General features: G+C 38.4%; 1 protein-coding gene across 2 annotated transcripts in view; it reads right to left on the bottom strand.

Moving 5' to 3' along the window:
• Positions 1 to 15,519, bottom strand: part of LOC128890187 (FK506-binding protein 2) — a 125,675-nt gene extending 110,156 nt beyond the window's left edge. The window contains exon 1 of one of the 2 annotated variants that reach the window (XM_054148469.1): positions 15,225 to 15,519. In XM_054148469.1, coding sequence (XP_054004444.1) covers positions 15,225 to 15,454 — 230 coding nt within the window. In that variant the 5' untranslated portion in view covers positions 15,455 to 15,519. The remainder of the gene's footprint in view (positions 1 to 15,224) is intronic. The other variant, XM_054148470.1, reaches the window with a different exon arrangement.
• Positions 15,520 to 19,884: the final 4,365 nt, after the last annotated feature.

Here is a 19,884-nt window from a genome sequence, read left to right as displayed (position 1 = left end):
GAACACTAATAACAGGAATTATCTAACTCGTCGAGTAACCAAAGAAATTGGATGACCATCCACGATAGACCACGTCTGACACGTTTTCAAGCAAAAGGAAGAAGCTGTTACTCTCTCGAGACGCACGTCTGGCTCAAAAGCGAAAGTAAACTCGATCGAACTGGTCGTCTTAGCGCGATCCGCGTTCCCGTTGCATAATGCAATCTCGCCGACGATTTAATCGTAGCGCGACGAATAAAACGAGAAGATAAGACGTTTCGCGTACGCAGCAATCTTGACGAGTACCCAAGCAATCTGGTCGTTCCTGAGGCATCCGATCTCGTTACATTCTACGTGTCCCATTTTCGTTCGCGACAGGGAATCAACCTAAAGTGGCGCTCGTGCAGTAAAATCTGGTAATATTGCCTGCGCGCACGCTTCGAGGCGCATACCCAGCTCTTATACAAATGCGCGGCAAATGGGATCACATAAGCTGGCCATAATTATACATCTCACTGCACAATCGCGTTAAAGCTACCCAGCACATGCGTTATCGTGGATCTTTTCCGTTGGATTCCAGTTATGATTGCGTCCGTGATCGAATTTTCGACGAGAATGATAGAGTATCAACGATCGAAAGCATAATTTTGTCCAATCACTTAACATGTGGTGATTACATTCCGATCTGGTTACACGTATTAGTAGTCAATGCGTATTCAAAGGAATATATTTAGAGGATAGCCTAATAATAATTTAAATCCTGTTAAATCCTTTATGATAAGTCATTAATTATAGTAAATACCTTTGATGAGTTTCTTTAGACACTATTTGTAGATTCGATTATTTCGGAGATTCGAATACGTTCTGTGCTCGTGACTTACCTAAAACAAAAACGAAAAATCGAGTTATTGCAGGTTAAAAATCGAGTTATTGTAGATTCAGAAATGAATCGAAGTAATACAATAAATTTATTTTATACGATGCTTCGTTTGCTAGAAAATTAATGTTGAAACTCTTTTTTACCTAATTAAATTCCTTTCATAAGTCAAAGAATTCTTGTAAAATGAATAAAATTAAGGATGAGTGATGAATAATGGATACAAAAGTTAATGGGCAGACGAATAAGCGTTTTAGAAAGTGGGGAGTATGTATACATATATGGACGATTAACGACTGTTAATAATTGTCGCCTAATTTGCAGGATGACCTGATACGTGTGACGGAAAGTCAACGCGTCCGCGGAGTACTTTCAATTCGAGCAATTGACTATTCCACTAACCGCTTTAAAATATTCCTTACCTTGGCCTGTGATGCCGTACGCTATCACCTCTTTTATTCATCACACGTCCGTGCTCCATGCATATATTTACCAGCTGTGGTTATCGACCAGAGACGAGTAACATTCTTATCTAGATGAAAGTTTAAAATGACAAATAGAAGGCAACGTATTACTTGTACGATAATAATCGAATTTAAAAATGAAATTTTATTTAATATAAGAGTAGACCATTTAACAATGAGGAAATAAAAATATAACTCTTGAATAGTGGTGCACGCACTGTCACTATATAATTTCACTCAACAAATCACAAAATTCTTTGTCTTCCATTTGTTATTCGAAATTTGTATTTAGTATGCATCTCATAAAAATGTTACTGAGTCACAAGTACTTGGCAATTTACTAATTGCCATTTTTTTTATGCTAACCCTATAAACAAATTTACAGGAGTTGTTGTATGCTAACATAATCTTTGTATTAGCTTTAGTTAAGATAACTCTCTTCTTCTCATCCTCCGTCAAACTCCAGCAGCAAACATTCCAAATTTCTTCTTTCGATAACTAATGATTTCATCCTGACTAGTCATCCCGGACCTCGACCTCGCTACCTCTCCTTTGCTGACCACTACATTTAAGATCATTCCTATCCTTCCATTTTCTATCTTTCCCAAACCTATAAAGCCCACTACTTTTCCCTTTGAACTCAGAATTGTCTGAACCGTCTCGATACGAGAATCCATAGCCAGTACCACGCGTATACCTTTGTTAACTTCGTTCAATTTCGCTCGACGTTGTACTTGTATAATAATAATAAAGTAACGAATCAAGCGGAATACAACAGAGTTTAATCTAAGATTGATTCCCCATCATTATTTATCATTTCTTAAACAAGAAAGTGGCTGGTTCTGACAAAAAGATGTAATTCCTGAAACCCGAAAATCTATCTCTGGTTTCGTTTTTCTATTAGCTTGTTTTCCCCTTCGATATCATTTTCCTTATCTGTTTAAGCCACCGTCGGGTTAGATACCTGCTTTATCGAGGTTGTGTCTGTGTCAGTTTCTAGCGTACGGTCGTTCGTTCCTCGGCTCCCTCAGGTTCTTTCTATTTCGCAACATGACCGATCGCATGTCGAACGTGTACACAACGCTCGTCTTCGGGGACGTGCACGGTTATGCAAAGCGTCGGCGTCGTCAGATTGACGCCCGTCATTCGCAAAACACCGTGAGGCACCGATTAAGTTTCTATTGGCGTTTCGCTTCCGTTACGTTCGCCGAATTCTCGAGCAATCTACAGCGTCCGTGTATCGAATGCAACCTTCTCCGAACTATGATGTCGTCGACCATGGCTAAATTGTTACTGAGAGATGTTTAAGCAAATTTCGTAATAAAAGAGGTCTTGTGATGGATACTGCGTCTTTAAAAATAATAAAATATATTTTAACCCTTTGCACTCGAGGCCTATTTTCTGCTATCTACCAGCAACTGGAGATGTTTCTTAGCATTCTATTGCCATGAATTCTAACCTATCTAGATTTGAGAATAAGGTCACCTTTAACTCGCCGACAAACATTTTATCGACACTTGGAGCTCCAAAGAAATTAAATTTAAATGAAACATTAGGTATTGTAGATTTGCTGCGTGAAACCTAATGGTGACTGAGAGTTACCTCTAGAGCGCAAATGGTTAACCCTTTGCACTCCGACTTTTCCGAATTAACCAATCCATAAACTATTAAGCACTACATGCATCGTATCCCACGATTGTTCATTTTAAAATTCAGAATTTTCTTTCAATTTTTCCCACCCAATTTTTCCTTCCTTTTCTCCCCTGTGCGCCCCATTATTTTCAATAGTGCCAACATAGCATTCGTCACACCTACTTAACGCACCTTAGGAGATGCGCATCAGAGGTTGACATCCGACGCGCCTCGGAGAAATACGCGGCAGACAGAAGGCAAACGGATGCACAGGAAGAATGGACGAGGGTGGGAGTAGATTAAAGCCTTGACCATGAAGACTGTATAAGGAGTTCCAACTCCATACGAAAGTTACTAGAAAACTGTTATCAAAATCCCGAGCTTTAAGTTATGAATATTTCGTCCACTCGTGGCGCTAGTGCACACAGACTACGATATATACATATATATGTCATATGTGTATGTGTTATCATATACGTATATCTGTGTTGACTTGCGCCGCGAATGGTAGAAATATTCATAACTTAAAGCTCGGTTTTTTGATAACACTTCTACACTACATAGTTGGAACTCCTTATACAGTTTTCATGGCCTCGACACAGCGCGGCGTGTTCGCAGAACAAAAACCAACTCAATCGAAGATTCGCTCTGGGAACGGGCGGCTCGTGGTGCAAAACTTGGTGCTCGGCTGAGAACTCAGCCCCGTGGCCGAGGAAACTGGCGGAGTCGTGCCAAATGGAGCCAACGTTTTCGCCCTTGGTTGTGGCGCCAGCTGCCTTCCCACCCCATCCCCGTGAAAAGGTGAAAGGGCGAAAGGGACCGGAATATTTAAACGGGTGTTGCGTCCCAAGAACCTTATAAAACCTGTAGCGAACCAGACGTGGAACGCGCATTTTTTCGTAACCTCAACGGGCAACTATAAACCACCGCACGTAGAACCCGCTTAAGAGGGTTCTCCCTTGTGTCTTTGATAGGGAAGTAGACGAACTTTAGATTCTTTTTAAAGGGCAAGCGCGAGATTTGATATCATGGAGGTTATTGTGATTATTGGTTTGCGTGCCGAAACATTAGATGAATTTTTGGATCGGATCTCGTGCAGTAATTGGGATATTCTTAGAAACAATTATTTCGTTACAATTTCTGCACCTTGCTTTGAGTTGTAGGAAACTCGTGATACTAGGTGAAAGCATTCGTAAATTTATTTCTTATTGTCATCTTCGAGCAAAACAAATTCCACAAAGAAACATATGTGAGAAAGGTGTTTATTCTAGCTTGTTACAACTCTCTATTGTAGTCAGGTGTTATCTCAGACAGCTCACGAAAGTAGCAAACAAAGCAAACTCGATTAAAACGCCAAGCATTGCATTGCATCCTACGATATTTGATTTTCTCTCTCTATATATATATTTTTTAAGGAAACGGTGATTGTTTCCGCGTCGATTTCGCGATGCACTCAGCGTCTGGTGAACTTACAAGCCGTCTCGCTAACCGGGCGCGCTCAATAGCGCGTGACAATAAGCAGGTGCTCGACGAAACTGCGAAGCTTATTGGAAAGAATGGATGAAATCGTGGCGCGTATGTGTCGCGGCAGAAACGGGCCAAGTGGCAATCGACGAGCAACGAGCATCCGGAAAGAAAGGCTCCCGAAGCTTTTGATAATCGCGCGAACGCGTCGTTGACTCACTTTCTTCTCCGTGTTCCAAAGCGAAAGGACTGGAATTAATCTCGTGCCGTGTAATTGCCTCTCTCCTTCCCACTGGAAGCGACTACGTTCGAAGGCTTGCTGCCGTTACAGTGCTTTATACGTGGCGACTAATTTACTTGGGCAATTAGATCACGCGAGATGAGGATTACTTTTAATTGTATAAAAAAGAACTAACCAGGTAATTGCTTGAATCTGGCTAACGAGCATACAAATCAGGCCTGTGTTTAAATGTACGACGATTTGTAATTCGACTTTTTTTTCTAGATTAAAACGAAGGGATTATATATAGTTATTTAGATGGAAGGAATGTCTTCCTTAAATAATATGACAAAGGAAAACTTTTTTTTGCACCTGATTTTGCTGTTTGATAGTCATATAACTGTCTCGAAAATTAAAGCCATGGGAGGGCATAACAAAAAAAAGAGCTGCTTCCCTTAAACGATTATAATTGTGTCAAAAATTACGAATATTATCTGAAAGGAATTAATCTCTCACACTTTAAAACGTAATAAATTATTCCAATATTCAGATAAACGTCGTACATTCTTGAATCAAGCTATTCGATAGTCAAATGAGAAATAAAATTCGACAAACACTACCGCAATTATTAAAACAATAACCAACAAATTTATTTCAAGATAGAACCAACCGCATGACCATCCATTCTGTAACAAAAAGCAACAGCTGAGAAAACACGCGATGAATGTCGAGCAATAGCCGGAAGAAAAACGAATATGTTATTTTTTTCACGTACGTTCTGAACGTTGGTTTCCCGTAATTCATGCTATTTCCAACCCGTACGCAACAACGACGGACTTTCTTTCGCCTCTCGCTGTAAACTGAATTTTACAGTTTATGCGTGAAAACAAGCACAATGCATACTGCGGTTTTCGTACGACATTTAGCAACATTGTTTGCGCAACAATCCGCGGCGGGCATGAATTAACCCGGCTAACAAAAGGCGAATGAACGCGCGGTGCGTATTCCGGGCGAATTTTTCGTCGCGGAAAGGACCACTTTTCTGTGCGAGTCACGCGATAAAAAAGGAAAAAAAAAGAACTAGAGCATAATATCGGGCGGAAAACGCTAGGCTCAATGGATCAATTCAAGCGCACCAAACAAGCGCGGGAATCAAAAGTTACACTGAACAATAATTCTTCTTTTTATCCGCGCGTCACTGAGCGGAGGTCCGCTCGGTACGAGGTTTTCGAAAAGCTATCGATGTGCGTTTAACGCGAACAAAATCCCTTTGTAAACGATATTTTGGAAGCAATTCTGTGCCACGGATGTAACCTATACGGTAAGTTGACATTTTTAAAATATCACGCTAGATCTGCTAACTTGGTCGACTTGACCAACTTATTATTTTCATTAATCGATTATTAACGATGCTTCTGCTGTTACTTTTTTATGAAGTTAAACAAAGTTAAGTAAACTTTCTATACTTTAAACCGTACCGAATATTACATAATAAACGATCTTTTATTCCTCTAAAACCTAGTCATCCAAGATTACCCAAAGAATCGATTATTCCAACATCCTGTGCTCCAGGTACTTTGAATAATCGGTACTGCCGTATCTCGTAAATAATTCACATTTCAATATCCATACCTTGCTGCTTTCATACGCAAAATAACGAGAAGCATCAGACTCGCACGAAAAAAATATATGATTCGCTCTGTAAAAATAGATGGAACTGTATCTTGTAGCGATAGAATTAATTGGGTCATGTCAGACACGACACATGTGACCTTTTTCAGTTATTGCGAAAAAGTAAAAATTACCATCCTATTCTGGCAGCTTTGGTTCTAAAAATTGGCGTGAAATTAATGAATTTGATTAAAGGTTTCTACATTACATTGACTAGATGGTTATCAAGCTTCCATAAAATGGCTGTTCCATACAAGAATCAGGGTGCATATTTTTCACTACAAACGATAGTTTAAAATATCTGAAAAAGTAATTATTTTTTTACCTTAATACTTTTTTTTACGTAGAATGACGAAAGGACTAAGGAGAAAGTACCTATCTATCAGATACTAAAAATTCTGATCTTTAATTTGAGTCTTGTTAGAATAAAATTGGACGAGTTACGACACTTTTAAGTTACATACATTTACATAAAAAAACAATTGTTTAAGAGTATCTAACAATGATAATAACTATTTATTAGATAGTAGAAATTCCGCCCTTCAATTTGATTTTTGTTAGATTAAAATCGGATGATTCTACGCTGAGTTATGTCACTTCAAAGTGTCGTATCGAATACCTTATATGACAGCCTATTTCATTGATTTATGAATGACTGATTGTCCTACATCAATACCCGGAAATGCGTACGCACTAGTAGTAAAGTAGACAAAATCGTAAACACAGGGCCTGGCGTAGTATTTCTTGGTGGAAGGGGTAACTCCGCAAAGAGTTGTCAACAATCACCCTTATGGGGTTTCCCTTGAATACCTAGAGTTCCTTTTGAACAATTTTGATGAAATTTGGTATACAGAGGTTTCTGGAGTCGCTGATTTCGAATCTGAACTCAAAATTTAGACATTCAAAATGGCGGCTGCAGTATAGAAGACCAAAATGCGAAAAGTGCTTGGATTTGAATGAAAATTGGTATACAGAGGTTTTCGGAGTCGCTGATTCCGAATCTGTACTCAAAATTTAGAAATTCAAAATGGCGGCTCCCATACAGAAGACAAAAATGCGAAAAATGATTCGATTTGAATGAAACTTGGTATCCAAAGGTTTCTGTAGTCGCTGATTCCAAATCCGAACTAAAAATTAAGAAATTCAAAATGGCGGCTTCGAAACGCAAAACGTGATTCGATTTTGATGAAACTTTGTATCTAGGGGTTTTTGGGGACCCTGATTCCAAATATAACATTCGTCTTCTTCGTTATGCATTCCACTTAGTCAAATTTACTCTATCGAACGATAAAAAGTTTCATTTAAAAAATTTCCATTTCCATTTAAAAAAGTAATGCAATTATCGATTGCACATGCACCATTGCACTTCTAAAAAAATTTGATTTCACAATTATAGTAATCTTTTGACCCTTCACCTTTTTCTCTGAATGCACTGATATCGGATTTATATCAATTATCACATTTACTTGACTCACCCAGCAAGTAAAGTAATAGTGCATAATAATTGATTAGATTATATGTAGATAAATTGTAAATAATATATGTTCCCAATATTTTTCAACGCGTCCGTCTAACCATGAAGTTCTCTTTCAAAACCATAAGAAGGCTTCATACTCCCGTACTGAGACGCCACATTCCATTGGTACCGCATGAGTTCACCGACGCTCATGACCTCCAAACGTGGTATTAACTTTTCTCGGCGGAGTGCGTTCGCTGGCCCCACGATTAACGGTATCGGTAACGGCCCACGAAACAATTTAAACGCGGCAACGCGTCGCCCGAGTCGGGTATCATTATCGTTCCCCAATCCATCAGGATCCAGTTTGCACCAAAGAACCCATCAATTGATCGCGGGATCGCCAACGATTAATCTAAAATCCGTTTCATGACGAAGGAACTCTAAAAAGACTAAAGACTTATCGGTATCGATCGGAACTTGTTGCGATCGAAAAACCGGTTTTCCAATTAACATATTGGATACTTGACTCAAGTATAAAATAAACAGTTTTTATTTGTAAATTAAATGACACGATTTGAATACTTATGACTGTAAATGCTGAAATTTATATTTGTAATTATTTGTAATTACTATAAAGTTATTTGTTCATGTAATACTACTTCATACAATTTATTCTATATTTAGAATTATGAGTTTCGAATTATGTATACAAAATTTAAAAGAAAAAATAAGATTGTTTTTCCTTTTTCACGAAGATGTAAGTACTCATAAAATACTGCATCTTGAAGGTTGTTTTCCAGAAATAATTATGGATGATGCAGTAAGGATAATCAGTTGTATGTTAACTAGTAACTTCACAAAATTTCCGCATGTTTTATTATGAATACTCCTAACACTCCAACAAGTTTAGCCAAAAAATTGCTTTCGCAAAAGATAAACTAAAACTTGTATTGATCGTAAAAGAAACAATACAAGATTCACGTGTCAGCTCAATATCTCGATTAATAATTTAATTCTTGTTTCTTGCAGCGACTGCGTTAAACAAAATAGACCAAAGACAATGCCCCGGTTCGCTGAAAGCCATGCATGCGAAAATTTTCAAACCGATGCGTAAAACTTTTCACGTTTTTATTAATCTCAGCGTCAAAGCAACACACGAGAGAGCGGGTTCGAAACACCGATATACCCCAAAGGGAGAAACGGGGGAGAAAAAGAGAGAGAGGAAACGTTCAAACGCGGAGTTCGCAAAAGGCGAAACGTTCCACGGAAGTTTTAACGAGCGATGATTTAGGGAAATGATTATGAAAACACGAGAGCGCAGCGCGCGAGGACGTTTATCCGAACGTGATATAATTTCGCGCGATATTACGACCTCAAAGAGCGCGCTGGCCGCAGTTTTCGCTGGTAATATTGAATTTGAATCACAAAGAGCGCTGACGCGCCCTTCCGCGAGCTACTTCGTCCGTGAAAAAAAAAAACAATAATCGACAATATGTTACTCGTCGACCGACAAAAGTTTTCTGTAAAGACATCGAACCACCTTTCACGCGAAAAAGAACGAATGTATACATTTAGGAAATTTTCCTAGCGATACTAATAATATGTGACGTGAATTCATGCACTTCAAATTCCATTTCTGGTTATAAAAATATTATGAAAATTTTTTTATTCTATACATTATATATTTACAACACTGATATTTCAAAACATTTTTTATTATTTACATCAGTACTCGGTATTAGAAACGTAAAACATCTGCTGGTCGCGAGTGTGTTGAGAGTACATACTTTGAGTAATAGTCTTACTAATTTTCTTCACTCGATAGTTTTCCAAATATATTACAGAAGTAGAAAAATGGAAGAAGTCGATAGCTAAATTTTGGAGCACTTGCAAGCGAAGGAGAAACCTCTCACAGATATCGAGTTGATCTTATTTGGTCGATAGAGGGACATTTATTTTATATGTCTGTCAAATTTCGAGTCTATCGGTCGATTGGTTCCAGAGATGTTACTTCGATCAGGTCGGAAAATGTCGTTTCGAGAGAAACTGCTTTCAAATTTCGTCGTACAATGTTTTAATTAAAAAAGAATTGAATTTTCAAAATATTAGGTATTCAAGATTATCTTGCTTTTAGATCCTTAGAAATAAATTGATATTCTCATTTCTTAGATTTTCGAAGATCTTCTAATAAAACTTGAAATACATATTTTCCAAGACTTCCAGTCTCTTAAAAATCATTCGAATCCTTTTATTTTGGTAGTCACATTACAACAAATAATTTGTCAATTTCATTTAACTGTTTAAGTGATTGAAAGCAACTCAATGAATACTGTGATGCAGAAACGATTATATACACAGCATGACTTAATCCGCTATAATAAAGAAACAACCTTAATAATTTATCTAAGAAAAAGAATCAACAGATAACTATGTTAAAGTTCATCTATTTATGCAGCATAGAAATATAAATAGCCTCTTAAGTACGAAAAATATTACACTCTTCAACTTTATTTCCCTTTGCACGAGCTTATTAAGTCATTCTTAATTATTCAGAGCACGAAAAATCCAAGCACGATAATCTTAGGACCACTGACAGCCAAGAAAGTATGATTATTTAATCTAGCAATGAAGGTTGCCTGAATGCGCGATAAGGTCTCGTTTATTCGCGAATATACTTAACGAATATTATCACAACGGTTATCAGCGCCACTGATACAGAAGAGGTTTTCAACAATCATATCTCCGAGTAAAAAATTCCATCGCTGTCGTGACTAGTGAAAGAAATTAAAAATTCCATTGCCGTCGTAACTGAAACAAAAAAAAAAAACAAAAATTCTCTTTCTCTCTTGCCTCCTGAATTTTGCTTCATTTTTGTACGGCGATGTTGCACAAGTATTTACTAAATATTATATACACAGCTATCCAATAAACGATTTTTTCAATGATCAATTAGTTAAAAAATTTTCTGTTGCAAAGATTCTACAAAAAAAAAGTACAAAGACAGGATCAGAAAAGGCTAGCGTTTCTGTTACAAATTGCAAAAATAAAGTTTTCGATTCGTCAGTAGCATATGCTTGAGAACGCCACGTTTCACGAGAAATCGCCATTGATTAACGATCGATAGCAAGTTTGTCGCCTCCATATCGACGAGCAATTAATTCTGCGAACAATTGTGTAGAATGGACGACAGAAGCGTAAGTAAACCTACTGTCAAATCCGATTTCAAGCGTTCTGAAACGCTCGAGTCGCTTCGTTGTTGAGATATCCCGTTATCGATACTGACTCAGGCTTCTATTTTAGAAGTTACGGCGCGTGCTCCAAATTCTAACAAATAAACCCCGCGGCACATGCTAGGAGGTTAATTTTTGATTGGTCGTAAATTCGAACAATAACTTTCTCCACGTTTCACGGAACAATCATTCGTAAATATTTTTTACCACCACACAAACACCTATACATACTTCAGTGAGAATATCTATAAAATATCTATGAACTCGATTAAAAAACAGAGCAAAAAAGAGTTTTCGATCTATCGCAGGAAATTTATTACAAAATTTACGGCTGCGTCAAAATCGATATACAGGGTGTCCCAAAACTCGGGGAGGAGCCGGAAATGGGGGGTAGCTGAGACGATTCTGAACAACAATTTCCTTTGCAAAAATGTCGGATGGGGCTTCGTTAAGGAGATATTAAGCGAAAACACCGACCAATCAGAGCGCGCGTAGACCGTTGGAGCGGCCGCGGTAGCGTAGGCTACGCGCTGGTGGCCGCGCTTGCACGCGAACAAGTGACGTGCATCGAAACATCGACCTAGCGCGTAGCCTTCGCTACCGCGGCCGCTCCAACGGTCTACGCGCGCTCTGATTGGTCGGTGTTTTCCCTTAATATATCCTTAACGAAGCCCCATCCGACATTTTTGCAAAGGAAATTTTTGTTCAGAATCGTCTCAGCTACCTCCCATTTCCGGCTCCTCCTCGAGTTTTGGGACACCCTGTATACATATAAATGTTTGAGTTACGAGTGTTCTCGGTGAGGTCTGCTAAAAATTTCAATATGACCACGTCATTGGCACAATAATCGAGTGCGTCGGACTCAAAAAAATTGCGATATATAAAACGCACGCGGTATAAAAAGCATGAACTCCGTTAGCACATTAACAGACCACTTGTCGGGTCATGTGTTTACGCGTTCCTCGAGTAAAGTGTCCACGTTGGCAGATCATGCGCTCCAATCGTGCGAGACCACGTTTCGCGTTCGAACGAGTCCGTCAACGTTTAACCATCCTGCCCAATCTTCGTACAGATCCACGTTGATTTACGTCGACGTCATTCCTTGTAACCATACGGGCAGAGATAGGCGAAATTTAATTCGAGTAACTGATAACGAACGGAAGCAGCATTTAGCGATTCGTTTGCTACGTTTACAAGCGGATGCAAGTAGGATGCGGATGATTATGCAAATTCATATTTTCATGCACAGACGACGTATAGAAATGTAAATTAAAGTAGTACCATATGTTTCGTCTTTTGGATGTTCATCTTTTGGATGTTCGTCTTTTATTAATGTTGTGTTATTCAATTAAATGTGACAAATATTTCTCTTGATACTAAATTAAATAATACACGAGACAATTGTATGTAATTCATGTATTGCGTATAAAAAATTGCACAATTTAAAAATGTATGATAAATTAAGCTGATAAATGTCATGAACATTAAACAACATAAATTTCATGGCAAGTTTAGTGTTAATTCATTTAGTACGAAATGTAAAAATTATAATACTCTTCTTATCGAACAAACAACTCAACAAAAGTTGTCTGCATTCCATTTCGTGTCGTAAATTTGTAGCTAATCAAGTCTTTCGCCCAACTTCGAGTATGGTAGACCACTAATCGTCAAAATGGGTCGTTCGAACCGGACGGTGTCTAATTAGTCTCATTCAAGGCTTCCTTTGTGTAAACATACGGGCTAGCCAGGATATGTTAGGTTGTCCCAAAAGTTTCTTTCGCTTTATTAATAAGTAATACATGCACAATAGTTTATGATTCATGTTACATTACTGAATTGTGCACGATTCATTTTGCTCCATTACTGTTACAAACATGAATATCTATGAAATTAGATTGTCTATTTATATAAACACGACCACATAAAATAATTGAATGCAACTCGCGAAAGAAACTTTCGGGACAACCTAATACGATCGAATTTCAACCGAGGTCATCGATCGTTTCAAGAGACTGTTCGTACAAACAGAAACTCAAAGTCTGCCTTCTGGAACGTCTACGATTTACGAGCGTTTCTAGTTCGAGCTATTCGAGGGGCCTGGACTACGAATCATCGATACTCCGTAATATCCTTTCTTGGCTCGACGGTGTACGAACCTTCGGTTTGATTTTATCAAATGAATTAATTATACTCCGTACCACAGGTGCAACCTCGTCACCGAGGTCGTTTCTCCAACCGTACTTCCCATTCCTAGTCGACGGAATATTTAGTCGATTCGGTTTAAATGTCTTTTCTTAACCCAATCAGTCTTCATTTATTTTATGCTTCATGTGGAGCACGTACAGACATTAATAAAATTGACCGTACACTTATAATGGTAACGAAAAGGGCGCAGTAAAGCGAGTATAAACAAATGTATTCGAAAGTAAAAACGCAATATATATTTTATTCGCATATTGTAACAGGTGATTCATATAGAAAAAAAAAAACTTGAAATATAATTAACTATTTATCTATGTTTGACAAAAAACGTAAAAGAATAACTGGCTTAATAATACAAACTTGACTCACTTTCCAAAATGATATCATGATAAACGTAACACATGTGACTAAGAATACCACACGATATTCAAATTTTCACGATGATAAACGTCATGAAATTCGATACACCACAGCGTTAAAAGACACGACTTGGCGTCACGTGAAAACGAGCCTTAACTACTCAACCTCTTTTCCTAATCGGTACGAAACGAGACCGTCGTTCGTTGACATCATCCCGTCCTACGTGTACGCGAACATTTAACATCTGGATCTGGAACACCAGTTCCCTCGGACCACACGACTGGCGAACTTCACGAAACCATAACCTTCCGAAGTAACGTGTGCTCGTTCACCGACCCGACGACCTCTTTAAACGTTCAAGGAAAAAGCGTCGAGACACTGAAAGAAAGCCACTGACGCGCAATACTTGACACGTGCACAGGGAAAATGGAGCAGATCAACTCGTATATACAGGAAATAGGGTTTAGAAATTTTCTAAAATTCTTTTTCCCTGGTTAATATGTACGACAGCGTGTGAAATTGATTATGATCGGTAATATCGGAGCAGTGTTCGATTATTTACTAAATCAACGTGTCGACGGTTACGCGGCAACCTTTAAGAGAATAAACGTATAAATAGAAATGTAAACATAAGCTTAAATCGGAGCAGAGCCAGAGGTACGAATTCATAGATTAGAGGTAATAATAAATGGAGTCTTCGGTTTTCTTTTGCGAAGAAAGTTCCTTATTCGTACTGTTCTCAAAGTTAAGAAAGACGAGGCACACATGGCATCACATGACGTACGGTCCACGAGGAAAGGCAAATAGAGATGGGCAAAATTGTCTTCAAATACAGCGAGTAATTCTTAACACGTGTTCTTAACACATCTTCATTCAACAGTTGTCGAAATAATGTTATCCTCGTTCACTGTAAAATGGAGTACCATTTCATTTTATAATTCAGACTGCAGTTATTTATGTCGCTTGTTGCATGCCAATGCCAAATGAATAAATTAATATGAATTACAAGCGATTACGTATCTTTGTTAGACACGCGTTTCGATCCTCGTTTAGAATTTTCTTCGTGAACACTTTACGAGTTACAAATCGAGGTAAATACTTTTAACATGAACATACTGTACTTTAATATACACAACGAGAAATGGAATTTATCACCACGAGAAATTTACTCCAATTCTGTGCACAACCTCCCAGTTGTGCTCCAGTTGGATTTCTACTCCAAACGATACTCAACAGCTAACTAGATGACGTGGCGGTATGATACTACGAAAGAAAAAGTAAATAATGTAAAATTGATTTTAAAAACACAAAACACTTCTTTAGTAGCCAACTAAAGATCGTACATTAAGTAACGTTATATTTCTATTTTGAACATTGTACTTAACAATTAAGCTTAACGAACCGACGAATGTTATTTTCTTCGATTTCAATTTTAAAGTTCGTCCTTAACGGTTTATTTTAGTATATCATTTTTTAACGCATTCAGGAATGAGTTTCATTCGTTATCGTGAAAAATCCACCACGAGTCCGGGCACGTTGGTTCCGCGCGATTAGATTGAAAAATCGTACACTGTTCCGCTGATCGTTACGAGGATTCACGCATTCCCTAAACAGGAAGTGAATCCCGACTCGGTGGAAGCGATTGTCGTGGGAGGGTGTCACTGACCTTGAGTCGAACTTGGTACCGTCCAGCAACGTGCCGGTGTAGTGCATCGTCAGCTGGTCACCGATCTTCGACTTGGCGTCGCAAACTTCCGGCACGTACAGCTTCTCGACCTTCAGTCCCGACTGCTTTTGATCGGCATCGGCGAAAACAAGAACGGCGACGAACACGAGAAGCACCGTACGGCACGCCGCGAGCACGACACCCGCGGTATTCTTCGAACGGACAGCCATTATTCGGTTCTTACTCTGGCGAATGCTCGTGAGCAACTGAGTCGTGTCGCGCTCTACTCATCGGAGCTACCTTCGTCCACCCACCTCCCCTATCCCTCTCCCACTGACGGCTGGCTGCGCTGCGCTCCGTTCCGAGATCAGGCGAACGCGTTGGAAAAGGATGAGTGTACTGTAACGCCATATTGCGCCTTCTCATTGGCCCCACGGAATATGTAGGTCTCTGCCTCGGCTTCTTTTCCACCTTCCACGTTCCTCGTCCTCTTCGTCCCTCACGTTCTGGTCGCGTTCTTGGTCCTCTCACCTTTTTTTCTCCCTTCGGACGTGTTTTCTCTCGCTTCGACCTCAGCGGGTTCCTCTAACGCCGATCATTTCTCCGTCGCCCACGCAAGTCCTCGATTCTTCTTTGTTTCGTCGCTGTTTTCCACCTCCGTTCTCGTTCCGCGGTTCGGTTCTCCAGCGTCGACCTTCCTCTCTTTCCCGCCAGCATGCCAGCCGTGACTCCGTCGCGGAGTCTCCATTCCAGGCTCTCTCTTTCTTCGAAGCTGGCCCACGTTCTTCTTTCCACGACCGACAACCTTCTTTCCCTTCCTTCCAGGTATGTGTACACCGACTTTCATCCTCTTCGCGTGGAACCCCTGTTTCCTGGTACCCTTGCGTGTGTGACTCCGTTTGGGACGATGTTCAACACGTTCATGGCCACGTCATCCACGCGTGGACGACAAACCTTTTCACTGAGGTATTTCAACAATTAATTTTAACACGTTGGTCGCCACATCACCTAGAAATTGGTGACCAAGGCTTTCTATTAAGGAACTGAAAAGATTCATTTCTAAGGTGAGGGGGTAATCGAAATGAATCTAGATAGGATTAGTGAGTTTGGTGAGAATAGAAAAGTTCAATACTAGGGGAAGTGTTAAATTATCTAATTTTCAATAGTCTCGAGACAAAATTGTCGTTTTGTAGACATTTCCATGTGAAACAGTCTGAAAGTCAATGTGTTGAAGGAATTTTCAGTGAGAGCGATACGCTGTTTTACGACCCCTATCATTTCAGTGGTGGATGACACGTATACGTTACTTGAACTATTATCGCTCTTAAACGCATGTTTACGATGCCATGCATGCTCGACTATCGCAGAACTAACATGTTTGTTTAAAGCAAGTAAGAAGAGTAAAGTAGGCTATCATCGATCATTGTAGCTATAGATCTTTCAATTTGGAGTCAGTCTTTAGGACTGTGAAAAAATTTACTATATTTATACACGAATTGTTTATCAGATTGTGATGATAGCAGTGATGAAACGATAAACACTCATATCGATGTTAAAGTTATAGATCAATCCTATTGAATAATTATTGGGACAAAATTTAATTACATTAAATAAAACTGTTGAATAGTAAATAAATGTATGGAATAAATAATTCTTAACAATCTTATTCCTTTCACTTTTATAATATTCCATCATTTTATGAAATTTTATCATTATTATTAAAAAATAAATTTTTCTACATTTCCTTAATCTTTGAATGTTAAAATATAATTCTAAAAATTCCATATGGTAGAATTACATCGCCCCATCAGGTAGCATTAAAAAGAGCCAAAACCAAGGAAAACCTGCAAGTAGATAACGAGTATTGTAACATTAATGCACTCTTCGCAATGAAAATTCACGCGGATACACATTTGGTCCATTAAAAGCTAAAAAGGTAAACGCGAAATATGGTTGTAACAATAATCATCGTACAAATTTCTCGAGCCATGGTTTTTCCGAAAATGTAGAAAACTTGGCAAACGCACCAAGTTTGCTGGAACACGGAAACGCTGCGTCAAAAAATAATAACCTCTGTTTCCGTGTCGTTCTTCAAAACGAGAGATACGCCCTGAAAGTGTCTTTTCTTTCTGAACAGTATTCAGCCCGCTGTTGCGAAGGAATTTATGCACATACATAAAACGACAAAGAAAAACAAACTCTGTTGACGTTTGTCTTCGCTGACAATTCTCTCAGCGTTCCCGCAAGCATCGTAATTAATTTCCCTTTGCTCGTCGACGTGTTTTTTCAACCTTTTTGCCAGTTTTTCCTCCTCGTCCGCCTCACTCATTTGGTTATAGTCTTGCGAGCGTCTTCTCGCTCCGTTAAGCCCCTCAAAGCTCCCGTCTTTCGAACGAAATTCTTCGTTTCCCTCGATTCGTGCTTCGTCAATAGACGATACTTCCTCTTCTTCGTTGAAATAAATAACTTGTTTACTTCCAACCATTTTTATTCTCCTTCTTTTTTTTTACAGGTTATAGAGCATCCGTTGGAGACAACTGATGTATGATATATTCAACAACGAGTAAAACTCATCGGGTTTTTCTGTTCCAGTGAAACATCAATTATTAAAACACGGAGAATATACCGCAAGCATTTTGATGTCAGAGGTCTTATTTGTACAGTGCGCAATATGCGCGCATAACGTATATAGTTCAGTGCTTCACTTTTCTCTCTTCCGTGACTTAGTGTATGCTCTCATCCTTTCTCTTTTACGCTGCTCATCAGGAACGCCTCGCTCGAGTGTGCAGATTGTTCGCTGCACAAGGGTGGCTAATCAACGCGGCGATCGGATCGATTAGATGGAAATGAAAATTTTGCTTTTAATGTTCAAAGTTTTGTAATTTAAGATGTTCCGCGAAGTTGGAAATAATTCAAGCTATTTACGATCCAGCATGGTACAGGTTTAATAGATTTCAGAGCTTTCCAAATTGGAGTTTGCGACCTCACCTAGTAAAGCTTCGTTGAACTGTAGCGGAAGACACTAAGCTTATTGAAGGTTATTGAAATATACAAAGAATAACATACTAAATGTTACTGTTTACATTATAAATGTTTAATTAATTTGGAAACATAAATTTCACTTGCATCATGAAGTTTCAGATTGTTATTGCGACTATTTATGTGAAAGCAATATTCCCGTGTATTAATTATTGATGAAATGTGTTCGTGGGAAATTTGTAATTAGGTATTAATAAACAGTAATGGCTCTTTAGCTGTTTCAAAATAAATGAAATGCTGAAAACGAAGCATTCGGCTAACGATTAAATAAATTTGTTCGATTTGTAAATACCAAATGATGCTTCAAATTCGAAGGAAAAATCAAATACGAGTTTTTCATTAACGAATCGCGTTATTTTTCTTCGATGAGGGTCGCCGTTGAATTAGTTGGTTGACAAAAAGACGTCGACGAAGTTGCGAACGTTGGAATTGGAGGGCTACCCGAGTTTACTCGCACTCCGACTGCTGAAACTGTCAAAAGTTTATAAGCCCTCGCGATACGCTAATACCGACGAACAAAGAGAGAGAGAAAGAGATTGATTTGCGAATGAACGATTCCCATGCTCAAAACTTTCGCATTGAACGTTTTAATTTAACGTGAGGTAAAGAGAAACGGATGCAACGCGATACGCAATTTAAAACAAACGCCCATTATTTATCGAGCAACAAAATTTTGTACCATTGCTTTCGAAAATATATTTCTTTATACTATTGTGATTGTACTCACTGTGATAGTATAGAATTATAAAGCGTTTTCCAAAAAGGGCTCTACGTCTCTTTTAATAAAACACGAATGGTGTGAAACGTATCTAACTTTTTATTTAAAAATAAATTTCTATGGTTACCTTTGAAAAAGCTTTTATGAATTTTACAACACAAATAATTCTAATGAAAAACTAATTGATTTCGTAATAATGTTGCGATGAAGATTAGATTATTTATAAACGTTTTTAATCTATTCAGTTATTCTGACATAACAAAGTAATATTCATAGATCTATGAAACGTAAAACAATATAATTAGTGCATAAAATAATTGCATAAGCAAAAATCAAAATAAACTTAGAGGAAACTTATAAGACGCAAAGTATGGGCAATGAATTCAGATAAAGTATTTTTTCCAAAATGATGAATATTGAAATATTGATCTAATAGCTTTGGGTTACATATCCTAACGGAATAAGACGTTTGAACTCTGAGGAGGAAGAAAGATCTTTTGTGGAGGCGTATTAGGTCAAACATTACAGTCAGTCGTCATAGATAAAATTACTCTTCACTGTCTATGTTCTATTCACAGTAACGTGAAAAAGGAGAAAGGTAGACACATTTATAGGTGAAGGTTTTAATACGATACGCATATGGATGTCGAACGAGAACAAAAATTAAGAATTAAATACCTAATAGTCTATGTTTAGAGTGCATGTATGTACAGTATTGTTGTTTCACTGAGCCATGTAGCAAGAAACAAAATTGAAATCCTATAATTGTCTGTCTAACATGACCTCGCAGGATGACGTTGATATTGTGACAAGACATTCACAAGATCCGATAAACATTAATTTTTAACAAAAATAGCGAATGTATTACTTTGCTTTTTACTTGGCGATAGAACTCGCGTAGTT

The sequence above is a fragment of the Hylaeus anthracinus genome, unplaced genomic scaffold, assembly GCF_026225885.1.
Source record: "Hylaeus anthracinus isolate JK02 unplaced genomic scaffold, UHH_iyHylAnth1.0_haploid 12000, whole genome shotgun sequence".
NCBI classification, from domain to species: domain Eukaryota; kingdom Metazoa; phylum Arthropoda; class Insecta; order Hymenoptera; family Colletidae; genus Hylaeus; species Hylaeus anthracinus.
The sequence above is the reverse complement of the archived record's forward strand: the minus strand, read 5'-3'. Positions and strand labels throughout refer to the sequence as shown.